Source organism: Stegostoma tigrinum, chromosome 18 (assembly GCF_030684315.1).
Source record: "Stegostoma tigrinum isolate sSteTig4 chromosome 18, sSteTig4.hap1, whole genome shotgun sequence".
Classification (NCBI taxonomy): domain Eukaryota; kingdom Metazoa; phylum Chordata; class Chondrichthyes; order Orectolobiformes; family Stegostomatidae; genus Stegostoma; species Stegostoma tigrinum.
This window is the reverse complement of record NC_081371.1, coordinates 45,523,587-45,543,227: the sequence shown is the minus strand read 5'-3', so window position 1 is coordinate 45,543,227 and position 19,641 is coordinate 45,523,587. Positions and strand designations below refer to the sequence as shown.

General features: G+C 42.8%; 1 protein-coding gene across 7 annotated transcripts in view; it reads left to right on the top strand.

Moving 5' to 3' along the window:
• LOC125460956 (cathepsin E-B-like) overlaps positions 1 to 4,421 on the top strand; it is a 35,593-nt gene extending 31,172 nt beyond the window's left edge. For all 7 annotated transcript variants that reach the window (XM_059652496.1, XM_059652497.1, XM_059652499.1 and 4 more), the window contains 2 exons: positions 3,880 to 3,978; positions 4,101 to 4,421. In XM_059652496.1, coding sequence (XP_059508479.1) covers positions 3,880 to 3,978; positions 4,101 to 4,292 — 291 coding nt within the window. In that variant the 3' untranslated portion in view covers positions 4,293 to 4,421. The remainder of the gene's footprint in view (positions 1 to 3,879; positions 3,979 to 4,100) is intronic.
• The last annotated feature ends 15,220 nt before the right edge of the window (positions 4,422 to 19,641 follow it).

Sequence of the window (19,641 nt, the reverse complement as noted above, 5' to 3'; positions counted from 1 at the left end):
CAACTCCTGTGAAAGATCAAGTATATAATGTAAGTACAAGGTTAGTGAACCAGGTGGGTAACGGTCATGTGGTAGAGTGGCAACTGCCAGGTAGGTAGAGTGCCAAGTGGATAGGGTGCCTTGGCACAAGGAAGGAAGGCTACCAGGTAAATGATGTCAGGATGGGCAGATGTATCACGTTTTCTGGAGAGGAGAAGGGGTGTGCAGGTCTGGTAAGGAGGACGGTCTGTTGGGTCTGGTGGCGGGACAGGTTGTCAGACCCTGGGGTTGTGTAAGTATATAGGGCCCTGGTAGGGGTCAATGGTGTTGGGGTCAGAGGGTGTAAAGGATAATTTTCACCTGCACTGCGGAACAAATCACCTGCGTATCAGAAAAAGAGATAACAAAGTGTGGAGCTGGATGAACGCAGCAGGCCAAGCAGCACCTTACGAGCACAAAAGCTGACGTTTCAGGCCTAGATCCTTCATCAGGATTCTGAAAGAAATAGGGAGAGAGGGGAAGGCAGACCGAAGATAGATAGAGGAGAAGATAGGTGGAGAGAAGAATATGGGTGTGGAGGTGGGGAGGGGATAGGTCAGTCCGGGCAGGGCAGACAGGTCAAGGGGGTGGTATGAGGTTAGTAGGTAGGAAATGGAGATGAAGCTTGAGGTGGGAGGAGGGGATAGGTGAGAGGAAGAACAGGTTAGGGAGGCGGGGACAAGCCAGGCTGGTTTTTGGATGCAGTGGGGGGAGGGGAGATTTTGAAGCTCGTGAAATCCACATTGATACCATTGGGCTGCAGGGTTCCCAAGTGGAATATGAGTTGCTGTTCCTGCAACCTACGGGTGGCATCATTTATGGCACTGCAGGAGGCCCAGGATGGACATGTTATCCAAAGAATGGGAGGGGGAGTTGAAATGGTTCACGACTGGGAGGTGCACTTGTTTATTGAAAACTGAGCGTGGGTGTTTTGGAAAGCGGTCCCCAAGCCTCTGCTTGGTTTCCCCAATGTAGAGGAAGCCACACCGTGTACAGCAGATGCAGTATACCACATTGGCAGATGTGCAGGTGAACCTCTGCTTAATATGGAAAGTCATCTTGGGGCCTGGGATGGGGGTGATGGAGGAGGTTTGGGGGCAGGTGTAGCACTTCCTGCGGTTGCAGGGGAAAGTGCCGGGTGTAGTGGGGTGGGAGGGGAGTGAGGAGCGGACAAGGGAGTCGCAGAGAGAGTGGTCTCTCCGGACAGCAGACAAGGGTGGCATTGGAAAAATGTCTTTAGTGGTGGGGTCGGATTGTAGATGGCGGAAGTGTTGGAGGAGGATGCGTTGTATCCGCAGGTTGTTGGGGCGGTATGTGAGGACTAGGGGATTTGTTGACATTTGCCATTAAAACGTTTTTAGTTACAAAATTATTTCTTGCTTCTGGGATTATGGTTCATGGGGTACTCAATGGAATCACTGTGGTACCTCCACAATTGAATGATCTTTTTATCGGAAACAAATTAACTGTTCATCATTTTTCAGTGATTTAGTCAGATTCAATTGTTATAAAACCAATTCATATTGCACTTCTCATAAAATACTTAAGAAGACATATCATGCTACTCACGAGATGACAAATATTAACAAAGAGAAGTAGGAGCAAGTTACTGCAAATTCTGGAATTTGTACTGTAAACAAAAAATGCTGGAGATCACAGTGGGTCAGGCAGCATCCATGGAGAGAAAGTGAGAGATAAAGAAATCATGAGACAATTTAGATAAATGTCTGGAAAATACTTCTTGTACACACTTCCTGAAGGTGATCAAATAAGCTATAGAAGGCTATTCTGGCCGAGTACCGTAAACTCCAGTGATCCACCTTCATTCTTACAGGTAGACAAGCTTACCACTCACAGGAATCTGCCCAGTGCTAGCAGCAAATTGCCCATGAATGTTTATAACTTATTTCAGAGTTCTATGGTAAAGAAATGCTTTCTCACATCTAACTTATTTGCATTTACAGACCATATTTCTATTATCCTGATCTATCTTGCACCTGGATTGCACTTATTCTTTTTATTGTTTTAAAGATCTTAATCAGGTCTTCATGGCGTTTATGCTTCTCTGAAGTAAAATTCCCACTTATCTTAAACACCTTTGTCCTCGCTGACGAATGTTCTCACAATAATTCTTTGTTGTGGATAGTGACGAAGGATGCTGTAGGTTGCAGAGAGACATAGCTAAGCTGCAGAGCTGGGCTGAGAGGTGGCAAATGGAGTTTAATGCAGACAAGTGTGAGGTGATGCACTTTGGTAGGAGTAACCGGAGGGCAAAGTACAGGGCTAATGGTAAGATTCTTAGTAGTGTAGATGAGCAGAGAGATCTCGGTGTCTATGTACACAGATCCTTGAAAGTTGCCACCCAGGTTGACAGGGCTGTTAAGAAGGCATACAGTGTTTTAGCTTTTATTAATAGAGGGATCGAGTTCCAGAACCAAGAGGTTATGGTGAAGCTGTACAAAACTCTGGTGTGGCCGCACTTGGAGTATTGTGTACAGTTCTGGGCACCGTATTATAAGAAGGATGTGGAAGCTTTGGAAAGGGTGCAGAGGAGATTTACTAGGATGTTGCCTGGTATGGAGGGAAGGTCTTACGAGGAAAGGCTGAGGGACTTGAGGCTGTTTTCATTAGAGAGAAGAAGGTTGAGAGGTGACTTAATAGAAACATATAAGATAATCAGAGGGTTAGATGGGGTGGATAGGGAGAGCCTTTTTCCTAGGATGGTGACAGCGAGCATGCGGGGGCATAGCTTTAAATTGAGGGGTGAAAGATATAGGACAGATGTCAGAGGTAGTTTCTTTACTCAGAGAGTAGTAAGGGAATGGAACGCTTTGCCTGCAACGGTAGTAGATTCGCCAACTTTAGGTGCATTTAAGTCGTCATTGGACAAGCATTTGGACGTACATGGAATAGTGTAGGTTAGATGGGCTTGAGATCGGTATGACAGGTTGGCACAACGTCGAGGGCCGAAGGGCCTGTACTGTGCTGTAATGTTCTATGTTCTATTTTTTTTGTAACAAACTTATAACGTTGATTGTAGACCTTCAATGTCCTACGGATTATAACCCTAGGTTCTTCTCTCATCAGAAAATTTGAGCACAAGCAACCTTAGTCTGTGCTGACATCTCTGGAGTTAGTCCTGCATTGGTGTAGCATATGTGGCTATTATATCTAAATTTGGTTGCCAAGATTACTTTCATCTAAAGACTTATAAATATACAGTTGTGTAGTGCACACATCCAGTTCTCTCTAAACATTTCATCCAGATTATTGAGAATAATTTATCCCAGACTTTATTAATGGCCAGTCCATGTCCAGTAGGGGTACTTTCTATTCACAAGAGTACATCTAGTTCCATATCCAGCAAAATAATCTGCCAATCAATTCCACAGGACTGAGGCTACGAAATGAGACTGAGACTATCTGGTGAAACTTTGTCAAAAGGCCTTTGAGAATCAAAATACATAACGTTGATCTGACTCACAATGTGTATCAACTTTGTAATTTGAATATGAAATCCAGCTATGTTGACGAAATATGACCTTTCTTTCCAGTAGCCAAAATGACTGTCCCCAATAACCTTCTCTGTCAAGACGGTAGTACTGTGTATCTTTAATAATTCCTCCAACAACTCGGATATTACCAAAGTTATGTTCCAGGTGTAACTTGGGGTGACTACAAGCAAGGCTGGCAGCCTGATCTGTTTTGCAATGTTTCAATAATTTTAGACAGGGTTGTATTTGCATCCGCTTTAGCACTTAAGAAAACAATATTGAAAGCGAGAAGCCCATTCCTAAGTAAAGTAATTTAAAAATGTTTCAAATGAATATTTTGATAAATTATTTGTTTCTTAATTATTAGCTTAGGGTGGAATGCAAAAGAATTTCCCAGCTGCCGAGCATGACTTTCACTATTAAAGATGTGGAATATACATTAGAAGCGGAGGACTATATTAAAAAGGTATCCGTTTTAACTGGATTATTTATTTTGATTGCAGAATATTACTGTAAAATGTTACTATAAATAAAAAGTGTGCAGTTTCCTGGGACATTTATTTTTTTTTTGTTCTTCTATTGCTCAAGTTTCACGATGAACAGGAAATGTGCCTATACGGATTCCAGGCAATAAATATATACTCTCCTAAAGGACCTCTGTGGATTCTGGGAGATGTTTTTCTTGCAAAATTCTACACCATTTTTGACCGGGGAAATAATAAAGTGGGATTTGCTAAATCTCGACATGCCGTGGACAGTCAAGAGAGTGCAGAAGGTTGAAATATCAGAAGTGAACTGTTCCTATTTATTATCAGTAAAATTGTCTTTAATGGTTCATGCAATATTTTGTAGCATTTTTCAGCTGAAATGTTTGTACGCTGTCTTACCGCAATAAAAGTAACCAATGTATAATCAATATAAGCTCTCAGGTCTACAGAGACTATATTCCACAGCAGAAATGCAAACAAAAAGGTAGAAGCATTTGCAACCATCTTCCAGCAGAAATGGCAAATAGATAGCCTCCTCCTGAGATCCACAACATCACAGATGCCAGTCCAAACAATTTCATGATGAACTGGATACAACAAACGCCTCAAAGATTGATAACATCCTGGCTTTGGCACTGAAGGCTTGTGCTCCGGAACTAGCCATGTTGTTAGGTACAGTTACAAACTGGAATCGATTCAACAATGTAGAAAATTGACCAGTTATGTTGTGATCACATAAAGGCAAGCAAAATTCAACACAATAAAATGTGAGGCTGGATGAACACAGCAGGCCAAGCAGCATCTCAGGAGCACAAAAGCTGACGTTTCGGGCCTAGACCCTTCAGGGAGGGGGATGGGGAGAGGGAACTGGAATAAATAGGGAGAGAGGGGGAGGCGGACCGAAGATGGAGAGAAAAGAAGATAGGTGGAGAGAGTGTAGGTGGGGAGGTAGGGAGGGGATAGGTCAGTCCAGGGAAGACGGACAGGTCAAGGAGGTGGGATGAGGTTAGTAGGTAGATGGGGGTGCGGCTTGGGGTGGGAGGAAGGGATGGGTGAGAGGAAGAACCGGTTAGGGAGGCAGAGACAGGTTGGACTGGTTTTGGGATGCAGTGGGTGGGGGGGAAGAGCTGGGCTGGTTGTGTGGTGCAGTGGGGGGAGGGGATGAACTGGGCTGGTTTAGGGATGCAGTAGGGGAAGGGGAGATTTTGAAACTGGTGAAGTCCACATTGATACCATATGGCTGCAGGGTTCCCAGGCAGAATATGAGTTGCTGTTCCTGCAACCTTCGGGTGGCATCATTGTGGCAGTGCAGGAGGCCCATGATGGACATGTCATCAAGAGAATGGGAGGGGGAGTGGAAATGGTTTGCGACTGGGAGGTGCAGTTGTTTGTTGCGAACTGAGCGGAGGTGTTCTGCAAAGCGGTCCCCAAGCCTCCACTTGGTTTCCCCAATGTAGAGGAAGCCGCACCGGGTACAGTGGATGCAGTATACCACATTGGCAGATGTGCAGGTGAACCTCTGCTTGATGTAGAATGTCATCTTGGGGCCTGGGATGGGGGTGAGGGAGGAGGTGTGGGGACAAGTGTAGCATTTCCTGCGGTTGCAGGGGAAGGTGCCGGGTGTGGTGGGGTTGGAGGGCAGTGTGGAGCGAACAAGGGAGTCACGGAGAGAGTGGTCTCTCCGGAAAGCAGACAGGGGAGGGGATGGAAAAATGTCTTGGGTGGTGGGATCGACCCCACCACCCAAGACATTTTTCCATCCCCTCCCCTGTCTGCTTTCCGGAGAGACCACTCTCTCCGTGACTCCCTTGTTCGCTCCACACTGCCCTCTAACCCCACCACACCCGGCACCTTCCCCTGCAACCGCAGGAAATGCTACACTTGTCCCCACACCTCCTCCCTCACCCCCATCCCAGGCCCCAAGATGACATTCCACATCAAGCAGAGGTTCACCTGCACATCTGCCAATGTGGTATACTGCATCCACTGTACCCGGTGCGGCTTCCTCTACATTGGGGAAACCAAGCGGAGGCTTGGGGACCGCTTTGCAGAACACCTCCGCTCAGTTCGCAACAAACAACTGCACCTCCCAGTCGCAAACCATTTCCACTCCCCCTCCCATTCTCTTGATGACATGTCCATCATGGGCCTCCTGCACTGCCACAATGATGCCACCCGAAGGTTGCAGGAACAGCAACTCATATTCCGCCTGGGAACCCTGCAGCCATATGGTATCAATGTGGACTTCACCAGTTTCAAAATCTCCCCTTCCCCTACTGCATCCCTAAACCAGCACAGTTCGTCCCCTCCCCCCACTGCACCACACAACCAGCCCAGCTCTTCCCCCCCACCCACTGCATCCCAAAACCAGTCCAACCTGTCTCTGCCTCCCTAACCGGTTCTTCCTCTCACCCATCCCTTCCTCCCACCCCAAGCCGCACTCCCATCTACCTACTAACCTCATCCCACCTCCTTGACCTGTCCATCTTCCCTGGACTGACCTATCCCCTCCCTACCTCCCCACCTATACTCTCTCCACCTATCTTCTTTACTCTCCATCTTCGGTCCGCCTCCCCCTCTCTCCCTATTTATTCCAGTTCCCTCCCCCCCCATCCCCCTCTCTGATGAAGGGTCTAGGCCCGAAACATCAGCTTTTGTGCTCCTGAGATGCTGCTTGGCCTGTTGTGTTCATCCAGCCTCACATTTTATTATCTTGGAATTCTCCAGCATCTGCAGTTCCCATTATCTCCAAAATTCAACACAGCCACTTATGGCTTCATTATTCCATTATTCTTACGTAATCACTCAATTATTAGAGAATGGTGGCATGTGCAATTGACAGTGCTCTCAGCAGCTCCTATCTAGCACTAACTTGCCCAAAACCTGTAGTTTGGGCTCAGCTGGTACCATCTGACTCCAGATTACATTACAGCCTTGCTCCAAACACAAATAAGCTGAATTCAAGAGATGGGTTGAGAGTTCTAATTTTTACTATCGAACATTCTCCATTGTTGAAGTCATAACTCTCAATAGGGAAAATAGATCAGGTGGTCACGACTGTTGGAGGCCATCACTGGCAAGACACTACTTTAGGAGTGATAATGGGAACTGCAGCTGATGGAGAATCCGAGATAACAAAGTGTGGAGCTGGATGAACACAACAGGCAAAGCAGCATCTCAGGAGCACAAAAGCTGATGTTTCGGGCCTAGACCCTTCATCAGAGAGGGGGATGGGGTGAGGGAACAGGAATAAATAGGGAGAGAGGGGGAGGTGGACCGAAGATAGAGAGAAAACAAGATAGGTAGAGAGGAGTTGTTGATTTAGGAGTTTAACTTTAGGAGTTGTTGATTACACACCTCTGGAGCTGGTGGGCTTTCAGGACCAGAGGTAGGACACTACCACTGCATCACAAGACCCTTCCTTTCCCTAGGATAGTTATGTCTAATCTACCTGTCCAGAGTTAATATTATACACCTCTGGAATAGATGGCACTTGAACAGAAGTAGAGACACTACCACTATACCACAAGAGCCCTCCTTTCCCTAGGATAGATATTTCCATCCATCTGTCCAGATGTTTGTGACACACTTCTGGAGCAGGTAGACTTGAACCCAGTTCTCCTGGCTCAGAGGAAGGTACATTATCATTGCTCCACTAGTGCCCTTTTTCTCCTAGGAGGATTTTTAAAAACGTTTTAATCTATTTTCTAAACTATCTATTCAGAGATGTTATTACATACCTCTGGAACAGGTAAGATTTGGACCAAGGTCTCCTGGCCCAGAAGTAGGAACATTATCACTGCACCACAAGACCCAACCATTTTCAGCTCTTCATCAATTGCTTTCCTGACAACCCTAGCCCCATTTAAAGGTCAGAAATGGGAATATTTATCATTGATTGAAATGTTCAGTGCAATCTGGCAGCTCCTCGGATAATGAAGTTGTTCTGTACCTGCTTGCAACAAGACTGGGTAACATTCAGGCTTGGACTGGTAAGTAGCAAGTAACATTTTCACCACAAAAGTGCCAGGACCATTTCCAACAGAAGAGAAGCTAACCATCTCCCATGACATTTAATGGCATTACCATTGCTAAATCTCCTTCCTCAAACATCCTGAAGCTTAACATTGACCAGAAATTTAACTAAATCTCATATAAATACTGTGGATACAAGAGAGACTAGAAGCTTAAAATTCTGTGGATGGTAACTCATCTTCTGCTGCCCTAAATTCTGTCCACCATTTACCAGGCACAAGTTAGGAGTGTAAACAATAGTCTCCAGATGCCTCGGTGAGTGTATTTAAGAAGCCCAACACTGTCCAGGACAAAACCTCCTAACTGATTGCATCCCCATTCCCCACTTAAAATATTCAATCATCCGAACACCAATGCAGAGAGACTGCATTGTGTACCATCTATACAATGGAAACTGCCAAGGTTTCCTTGGCAACAAATTCTAAACTAATTATTCCTACCACCGAAAGGAGAACAGTTGCATGAGAGAACTATTGCTTGCAAGTTTCCCCTCATGACGCACACCAATCTGAACTACATCACCAATCCTTGGTTGTTGCTGGGTCAAGTTCCTGAAGCTCCATTAATAACAGTACTGTGAATACCGACACCAGATGGACTGAAGTGGCTCAAGGAGGTGGGTCATCACCAGCTTCTAAGGACAGTTAAGGATGGCTTTGGCAGCAATGCTCTTATCCCATTAACAAGTAAAATAATCTTGAAGAGAGTCATTATAACCTCAATCACTATTTTTTTGTTATTTGAGACATAAGGTGAATGACCAATACCTACAGTACAGGATACAGCTGCGAAAGCAGAAAATAAGGTGAAGTAGAATAAAATCATAACTTGAAAACCTGTATGTGGATAAAGCACTTAGGAGCAGGGAGCCAACACAACAATGGACATGGTGGAGCCAGTAGCTGGGTCAACTCTAAGCATACCAAAGGAGATAGATGACCACCGTCCAACAAGACGCTCCAAATGCCACACAGGAATGAATTATAGGCTGGGGTGGGGTAGCAATAAATGTGCCAATTAATTATGATATATTGTTATCAATGTATTATTGTGTGTGTTATGATCCCACCTGCTTTTAGTAAATTTCCAAGTGCAAACTGGCTTGTGAGGCCAAATATTTTATTTCTGTAACTTGGTTACCACCATGGTGGTCAGTTAATGAACATATTCACATGAGGCTGCTGCTCCACATCATAGCTACTTCAAGGATAGGCATCTATGACATGCTGTGAGCCATTAACAGAAGCAGAATTGTACTCCAAAGTAATCTGCAACCTCATATCCCCACTCAACCATTACCATCTAGCCAGGGAATCAACACTGGCTCAATGGAGTATGCAGGAGGGCATGCCAGGAGCAGCACCAAGCACACCTGAAGATGAGGTGTCAACCTGGTGTAGCCACCAAACAGATATACTTGCACGCCAAGGAGCATAAGCAGCAAGTGACAGACAGAGCTAAGCAAATCCACAACCAATGGATCAGATCCAAGTTTATAAAATTAGATTATAGAACCCTCTCAGCATGGAAACAGGCCTTTTGGACCAAGAAGTCCATGTCAATCCTCCAGAAAACATCCCACCCAGACCTGTCCCCCTGCTCTATCTCTGTATTTCCTCTGGCTAACACACCTAACCTACAAATCCCTGAAAACAATGGATAATTTTGTATGGCCAATCCATCTTTGGACTGTGGGAGAAAACCACTGCACCTGGAAGAAACCCACACAGACATGGGAAGAAAATGCAAAATTCACACAGACAGTTGTCCACAGCTAGAATCGAACCTGGGTCCCTTGCACTTGAGGCAGCAGTGCTAACCACTAAGCCACCATGCTGACCCTAAGTTCTGCAGTCCTGTTGCATCCAATCATAAATGGTGGTGGACAATTAAACAGCTCACTGGAGGAGAAGTAACCCAACTTCAAAGGTGGAAGATGTACATCAGTGCAAAAGACAAGGCTAAAGAAATTCCCAATAATCTTTTTCCAGAAGTGCCCAGTGGTTGATCCACCTTGACCTCCCACATTGATCCCAAAATCATAGGTGCCATTGTTCAGCCAATTTGACTTACTCCACGTGATATTGAGAAATAGTTGGAGGCATTATGTACCATAAAGGTTACAGCCCCCGACAACATTCCAGCAATAATACTGAAGACTTATGCTTCAGAACTTGCCACTCCCCTCGTCAAGCTCTTCCAGTACAGTTAGAGCACTTGCGTCTACCTGACAAGGTGGAATATTGTGCAAATGTGTCCTATACACAAAATGCAGGACAAATCCAACAAGGCCAATTACTGCCACTTCACTCTCAATCATCAGTAAAGTTCAGAAATCACATAACGCCAGGTTATAGTCCAACAGGTTTATTTGAACACACAATCTGTTGGACAAAACTTGGTGCCATGTGATTTATGACCTTGTCCACTCCAGTCCAACACTGGCACCTCCACAGCAGTAAAGTTATGGAAGATATCATCAACAATCTTATTAAGCAGCACTTTTTAACCATAACCTGCTTACTGATGCTCAGTTTGGGTTCCACCAGGGCCACACAGCTCCTGACATCATTACAGCCTTTGTTTAAACTTGTACAGAAGAGCTGAATCCAAAAGTTATGTAAGAGTGACAGCCCTTGACATCAGAGCCACATGTGACTGAGTGTCACATTAAGGAGCTCTAGCAAAACTGAATTCGACGGGAATCAGGGGACAGACTCTCCGCTGGTTAGAGTCACACTGGGCACATGGGAAGATATTTGTGGTCGTTGGACGCCAATCATCACAACTTCAGGTCATCTCTGCAGGAGCTCCTCAGGGTAGTGTCCTAGGCACAACCATCTTCAGTTGCTTCATCAATTACCTTCCCTCCATCATAAGGTCAGAATATGATGTTCATTGCTCAATGTTCAGCATCATTTGAAACTCAGATGCTAAAGCAGTCCATGCTCAATTGAAAAGGAATCTGGACAATATTCAGGTTTGGACTGACAAGTAACAAGTAACATTCACACCACATAAATGCAAGGCAATGACCATCTCCAATGAGAGAAGCAACCATTGCGTCTTGGCATTCAATGGCATTATCATCTCTAAATGCCCCACAGATCAACATTCTGAGGTTACCAATTACGTAGACTCACCGTATGCAGTGGCTACAAGAGAAGGTCAGAGGATTGGAATACTGTTAGAAAGAATACTTTCTGATTATCTAAATCCTGCCCACCATCTACGAGGCACAAGTCAGGAGTGTGATGGAATACTCCCCACTTGCACAGATATGTGCAGCTCCAACAACAATCCAGAAGCTTGGCACCATCCAGGATGAAGCAGCCTGCTTGATTGACACTACATCCTCAAGCATGCACTCCTCCACCACTGAATCACTAGTAGCAGTGTACACTGTCTACAAGATGCATGGCAGAACCTCACCAAAGATCCTTAGACAGCGTCTTCCAAACACACAACTACATTCATTTAGAAAGATACGGGAAGCAGATACGTGGGAACACCATCATCTGCAAGCTCTCACTCCAAGCCACCCACTCCAATGACTTGGAAATATATCGCTGATCCTTCACTGTAGTTTGGCCAAAATCCTGGAACTCCCTTGCTAATGGTATTGTGGATCCACATAATGTACATGGACTGCAGCAGTTCAAGAAGGCAGCTCACCACTGCCTTCTCAAGGGCAACTCTGATCCCCCCTCTGCAACTGGATCCTTGACTTCCTGACCTGCAGACTGCAATCAGTAAGAACAGGCAACACCTCCTCCACAATAATCCTCAACACCAGTGCCCCGCAAAACTGTGTACTCAGCCTCTTACTATACTCCTTATAAACACATGGCTGTGTGGCCAAATTCAGCTCTAACTCCATTTGCAAATTTCCTAATGACACCACTGTAATGGTTTGGATCTCATACAATGACAAGACAGAGTACAGAAAGGAGATACAGAGCTTAGTGACATGATGTAAAGACAACAATCTCTCCATCAATGTCAACAAAATGAAGGAGCTAGTCATCGACTTTGGGAAGTGAAGGTGGTCGAGAGCCTCAAGTTCCTAGGCGTCAATATCACCAACAATCTATCCTAGTCCATCCACATCAATGCTAATTTCTCAGAAGGCTAAGAAAATTCAGCATGTCCACAATAACTTCTACCAATTTTTACGGATGCATCGCAGCTTCATATGACAATAGCTCTGCCCAAGACCATAAGAAACTGCAGAGAGTTGTGGATGCAGCCAGTCCATCATGTAAACCAACCTTCCTTCCATTGACTCCATCTACATTCCTGCTGTCTCAGGAAAGCAGCCAACATAATCAAAGACTCCGTCCACCACGGTTACACTCTTCCAACCTTTTCTATTGGGCAGAAGATACAAAAGTTTGAAAACATGTACCGACAGATTTTAGAGGTTTCTTCCCCTGTGATCAAAATCATGAACTGACCTCTTTTAAGTTAGAGTTGATCTTTCTTTGCACCTTCTCTACAGCTGCAAACTATATTCCGCATTCTGTTCTATTACCCTAATATATTATGTAACGTATAATTTGTCCGGTTAGCACATAATGAAATACTTTTCACTGTATCTCAGTACATGAGACAATAATAAATCAAATCAAATCAAACCAAACTCTGGATGGCAATAAACGTTGTCCAGCCAGCGATGTCTATGTCCCACAAGAGACTGGGGAAAAAGACTTGGAGTAGAATATTATAAGGATCTGAGCGACATGGCTAGAACGATTAATGTAGCACATCCAGTAAGATAGAGTGAAATAACTCAAGTTCGAGGCAAGAATCCATCTACCAAACTTGATGCAACTTGCACTTAGCTGAAAAACTGCAAGTTTCATACCCAGGAGTAACACCCATTGGTCCCAATCCATTGGAAACATGAACTAAAAACAGAACATACTGGAAATGCAGGACAGGAAAAAGAAATAGAAGTAATACCAGGATTTGACCAGCATTGAGTGCAAATGAAGGTGTGGAAAGGGTTTTGGCACCATCCAACTGAAAATGACAGGCTGGCTCTAAATGTGGGCATCTCCACAGCACCATTGAGAGAGTTAACTGCTGTTGAGACTGCAGGGTGAAATTGGGCAGAAGAAACCAACCTATTGAAGGTGGGTTTCTTCTTAGCCTTTTATAAATAAATCTGTTTGTGATTATGTCTTTTTTAAACACTGAACTGACATCAGCATTTATGCTGTGATAAAGGTAGATAATATATGTATTATTGTTTTTGGAAGATATGTTAAAACAGAGGTAGAGGAATTTTGTCAATTCTGTGAAGGGTTTTTTGAACAGGTCAAAAGTCAATTGGACAGTCACCTAAGTGCATCTGTTCTAAGAAGTCTTATGATTGCAGCTGTTCATGGATTTAAGTGAAAAAATGTTGATACTGTTGGGTTTATGACAGGTAGAGCTTTGTTTTGATATCAGATCTGAAGAATCCAGAATTCAGTTCAGACATTTGAATAATTTTTTTCCTGGCATGGGTATCAAGTATTCACAATTCAGATCGGGGGACCAGTCACCTCAGTAGATGTCAGCAAAGGTGACTGTGCTAGTTCTAGTCTGGAACTTCTAAGCCAGGAGAGCTTGAGCTGAAATATTCAAGTTGTTAGACTGACAAAGTTTCAACACCTCAGAATTGCAGTTCATGAAAAAAAGATTAAAGAGTTGAGATAGGAGTATAAAATCTCTGGACTTTAGTATGTGTAATAGAAAGTGTTGAGAAACCAGTCAAAACTTAGTTTTGCTGTTTCTGTTAAGATCTTTCTAAACAATCTTCTATATCTAGATTACCTTTTATTCTACTGTTTCATAAGTGAGGGGAACAGTTTAAGGAAAAAATGCTTAATAATTGACCCAAAGCCCTGTCACTGACAGTAAATATCAGAAATGATTTTTATTCATTTATTTAGAAAGGTAAATAAAAAGTACAAGAGTAAGTAAGTTATTGCTATATTGAAACTGTAATGCAACAGAACTGATATAAGTAGAGAGAAACATCACAGTTTATTTGCATATATTTTGAGGAGATGCTTGAGTGGGTTTTCTTGATTCTCACAGAAGGTAATCTTAAGAATAGTCTTGAATTTCTTGGGCTTTTGTGGAGGTAAGCATCAAGATTCCCTCAGAACTCCTCTCATTAACAACGCCACCCCTCAATTTCATGTTCTAATGCCTGATCTGGAAGATAAAGGTATTTGCAGGTAATAGTCCTTGAGTTGTGAGAGTGAAACCTGAGACCCAAGACCTTGTTCAATTCTCATTCTGAATTTGTTATTTCAGAGTCTAAATCTAATTACTGTATTTGCTAAATTTACCAGACTGGCTGAATTACCATGAAGGTTGTACCTTGCTAATATTGCTACTTTGATTATTTGACGGCGTAATCAATATTCATTGGAAATAAATCAGATTGCACACTTTCCCCCATGCATGAAATTTTAATGTACTGATTATAAACAAATTCAATTTCACTCTTTAATTTCATTCCACACTTTCCAGTCTAAATTTAGTTGCTGCAATTGCTAAAGTGAGTAAGTTTCTGAAGATTGCAAGAAAGACGGAAGATTAGATATAACTGATAGCCATAGTGATTTAGCACTATTCTGCTTCAAGTGACTGAATATGCTTCTTTCAGGATCTATTGTAATGGTGATGCATGTAAATCATCTGCTGATGTTTATATTGCTACTTTATTTATATGCCAATTTAATCAATACCCCTTAGAAACAAACTAGATTGCATTATTTCCCCCATGCCCAAAATTTTACTCACTTCTTATAAACAAATTCAATTTCACTCTTCACATTTTCCAATTTTCTAAGTTTTAAATGCTGTGTCTTTCATTACCGGGCTTCAATTTTTCTGTATCTACCAACACTCATATTTGACTTCACTTTGCTCCTCCCAACACACTGCACACTGGTGTGGAGTGGCTCCATCTAGTGGCCATATGGTTATGAAATATTGGAGAATATTTTCTTTGGAACAAAGTTGGAAATCCTTTTATAAAAGTTTATCAGTATTGTTAAATATAATGCACAGACGAATTCTTCCCTGGACAAGTTTGCAAATCAATCCCTTCAAGCTCGTGGTTCAGGGCTTGGAATCTAAAGGTGGCATTTTATCTTTTCTCTTTCGCAGATTTACAGACCAGCAAACCCCTTGAGTAGCCTACGCAGCGGCTTCCCTTCTGTCCCGACTTCTCAGAAATTTTACAGTGGGAGAAGGCAAGGTCTCAGTCGGCTGACCAATCTTTTCCCCAATTGAGGCCTTTAAGTGGCCAACTGATAGCAACTTGAGTACCATTTCCTACCTAGCCATAATTTTCAGGTTGAAAAATGTTCAACAGCAGGAAGGGAACATGGAAATCCCTGCTCAGACCTTGGGTGGGAAATAGAGGGGAATGGGTTTCTTCATCAACAGCCTCCTTTTAAAATTGAGTGGGTGCTCCCTTGAGGCAGAGGCAATTTAATGCAGAAGCCAAGGCAGTAGCATGTGACCATAGGAAAAAGTGAAATGTAAGGGATTTGAAAGGGGTAGAGAGGAAAGTATATTGCTGAAGGGCATGGTGCTTCATTAATGTCAGATGTCATATATGCGCATGAAGCATATTTGGCAAATACAGTGCATGTGGATGAAAACCATGATGATATGTGAACAGGAAAGAGAGGCATGCTTTGTGGGTCAATGATGGACACCTGTCAGGGAGAGGTTACAATCATTCTAGGGCTGGACTATTTTCAGTCTAGGATTGGGCCATGTTTTGCTTTTGAAATCAAGCAAAATAAATTCAGGCCTTGCTGGCTGCTTAGTTGGGTTCACCTTGCAGGTGGGCCACTGTTTTCCAGGGATATCTTGCAGTGTCTGTCTGGGGTGGGCCATGGTCAACCAGGAAAATCGTACAAAGTCTGTCGGGGGAGGGGAGTCACAGTCAATCAAGTGAGTTGTCTGTCATCTGTGGGGTTTTTAGGGTCTGCCCACGGCAGTAACTCAGGTGCGAAATAAAAAACGGAAAGAACGGTGGATGCTGTTAATCAGGAACATAAACAAAGTTGCCAGAAAACCTCAGCAGGTCTGGCAGCATCTGTGAAGGAAAAAACAGAGTTAACATTTCAGGTCTGGTGACCCTTTCCTCAGAAGGACCTGAAATGTTAACTCTGTTTTTTTCCCCCTCATAGATGCTGCCAGGCCTGCTGAGGTTTTCCAGCAACCTTGTCATCTGGGAAATAGCCTGGTTGTATTTGCAAACTCAGGGAATGTTATAGTCATAGGGGCCAAGTGAATATAGTAGGGTAGGACCTGTTAGGATGGGAGAGGGTTTTGGATGGTCATGAAATGGGGTATCCCGGCAGGACTTGGTCACTCCAGTCTCAGTATAGAGAAGGTGCATGATCATTGATCTCAGTTGCCAAAGGGATCATCCATTGCCAGAAGAGGAGATGTAGGATTGAGAGAAAAACTTTGGAGAAGGAAGATGACAATGAGGATCTTGAGATTGACTTGGATAACAGTCAAAGAGAAAGACAGGACAGCGTTCCTCCAATACAGCTTGTCCAGAGACTTCTTTATAGCAAGTTGCTATTAGGGAACCTGAGCTGAGTTGAGACTTTTCTGTTCCTATTAGACCTATAAGCCGACCGACCGACTGACTGACCTACTAAATGACCTACTAAATGACCTATCTCAGCCTTGAGTATTCTTAATAACCTAGACTCAGCAGCTCTCTTTGGTAGGGAATTTCACAGATTTTTTGAGAGAAGAAATTCCTCCCCATCTTAGAGATTTTGCCCTCTGCTGCTAGATTCTTCCACAAGGGGAGAAACGTCTTGGCATCTATTCTGTCATGCCTCTGAAGAATCTTATACTTATAATGGGCCTCGTCCCACTCTTCCACACTCTAATAAGTACACATCCAATCTACTCAACCTCTTCTTATAAGAAAGTCCCTCCATACCCAAATCACTAGTGAATATTCTCTGGACTACGTGCAATGCTAGTATTACTTTCCTGAGATAACGTGACTAAACTGTGCACAATATTCCAGGTGTGGTCTGACTTGTGCACTGTATTGTTTTAGCAAGGCTTCCCTAAGCTTACCTTCCATTCCTTCCAAATAAAGGCCAACATTCCATTTGCTTTTCCTCTTACCTAATGACCTTAGATGCTAGCTTGTGTTGGACCACCAAATCCCTCACACCACAGCTTTCTGCAGATTCTGTCAATTTAAGTAATATTCACTCCCTTATTTTTTCTTCCAGAGTGTATATCCTCATACTTTCTCATATAATATTCCATTTACAGTACCAAGTTTTTGGCACTTAGTTGTAAATAATTGAGGCCCCAACACTGATCCCTGTGGCGCTTCACTAATTACAGATTGCCATCCTGAAAATGTCCCCTTTATCACAACTTTATGTTTGCTATTAATAGCCAAGCCTCCATCAATGCTAATATACTACTCCAAACACCATGGGCTCTTATCATATTTGGTAGCCTTTATGTAGCGTAATCATATTGAACATCTTTTGTAAATCCAAATACATTTCATCCACTCTTTCCTCTTTATCTTCCCACATTACCTCCTCCATCAATTCCAATCAATTTATTGGGCATGATTTCTCCCATCATATGCTTTATAACAGTCACTAACACTTTTTCAAAAACAAGCATTGAGCTAACTGGTCTATAGGTTTTTGTTTCACTCCATGTTTAGTATTAAGCTGGCTGTCAGTCCTCTGCTTGCTGTATGTTACATTCTTTCCAAATTTCAATTTGATTTATTTCAGTAATAAGAAGATGTTGACTTGTTCGTTCACTTGTGTCTCTGATCTCCGCACATCTGTGAAAGCTAAAGCATGTGCACAAACCTTACCTTGGCACTAATCAGCTTTGATACATCCAATAACCACACATTATTGGATGGTTGTGGTAAAATGGTCCTCAAGTCAAAAACATACAAGTAACATTAGAAATTCAACTCCCTTCTAAATATTGGTGAGCTGTCCCACATCCTGAAATTGCTCCTATGTGCCTTATACATGCGCTATCACTGCAATATTGGAGGATGCAATGCACCTTCACTACATCTGTGCAGCAGGTGGGACTCGAGCTCAGGTCTTCTGGCTCAGAGGTGAGGACACTATATCTACATCACAACAATTCCCTCGCCCTTGCTGTATCTTTGTTATGTTTAAATATCCTGAAATGACAATGCTTCCATTGCTATGCAGTATGAAATTTGGATCTATTTCTTCCATTTGGTTGTATTATTATGCTAAATTGACCTGTGCTTTGCTTCTTACTTACCTCACAACATTATATGTGGTAACATGAATCTGATGGTCCAATTCATATGACAGACCATTCCTTCCTGAATCACATTGAAATAACTGCACAGAGGCCAGTAGCCTGTCAGCTAGTCTCCCTTTATTTACTTACACACAATTCACTGGCTGTGACCAGCCCAGCTCAAAGTCAGTCTCAAGCTCGAGATTCTGAATCCCCTGATTATGTTGGTCACTAGGGCTCCATGATTGGCTCAGGTTAATGATCCCAATCAAGGATCTCAGTCAATGGAATCCACCTGGTTCCAATCACTACAAGTGTAAAAGATTTGACCGATTCAGCTACTGCTTCCTTAAGACACATATGCAGGTTCCACCAGTTTGATTTCCAAAGTCCTGGTTCCTCTCCAGGATGTTTTTGTTATTCTCTGTGTTCCTGAAATAATCTGTAGCACTTGACTGTAATTGTTAACTTATAGTTGTGTGCTTCCTTAACAGATGAAGTAATCTCTAGTTGTTATTTTGCTGATAGTGACATAGGTATGAAGACAGAGTGATTGAAAAGGGTGGTAAAAGTTTGAAATTCTACTTATTATCACTAAATGGCAATTAATGTTAGATCAATTGTTAACTTGAAAACTGGGATTAATTAATTTTTATTAGCAGAAGATATGGGGCCTAAGCTAGTTTATGGAGTTATATCACAGACCTGCCATAATCTCATTGAATTACAGATGAGGCACCATGTTTCTATTAATGAACATATTTTGTAATTTGTATGAAGCATTAAGGATATCTACTTAATGCATCATTATTTAATCATAATTACAAAGTTATGCAAAAACAAATTTTTAGCTCAAACTAATTGGAAGTGTGCATATGAAATTAGTTTGCAAGTAATAACAAGGACAGACTTGGAATAAAAAGGTCTTGGGCAGAGTATTAAGTAAGCAAGTTGTTAATACTTTCAAGCTTTAAGTTTAATGACTTACCAGAAAATAAATTCAAAACTAGTGCAAAATTGGCAGAGAGGCAGTGGCCCAAACTAACTTAGGCATGAGGCCTTGCTTAATAGTCATCAGGGAATACTGGCTGATGCTTATTGACCAGAAATGACAAGAAATTAGCTAGCTGCCATGCTGAACAGGACAACAGGTCAAATCTAATTTAGGAAGGAGCAAAAGTGATTCTGGTGGTGGTTGAGGATGGGAAGTTAACATGCTGGCAGCAAGACAAGATTTTCTTGTTGATACTTGTGGAGTACTTTCTGCACTTTTCTTTGAGTGGGCT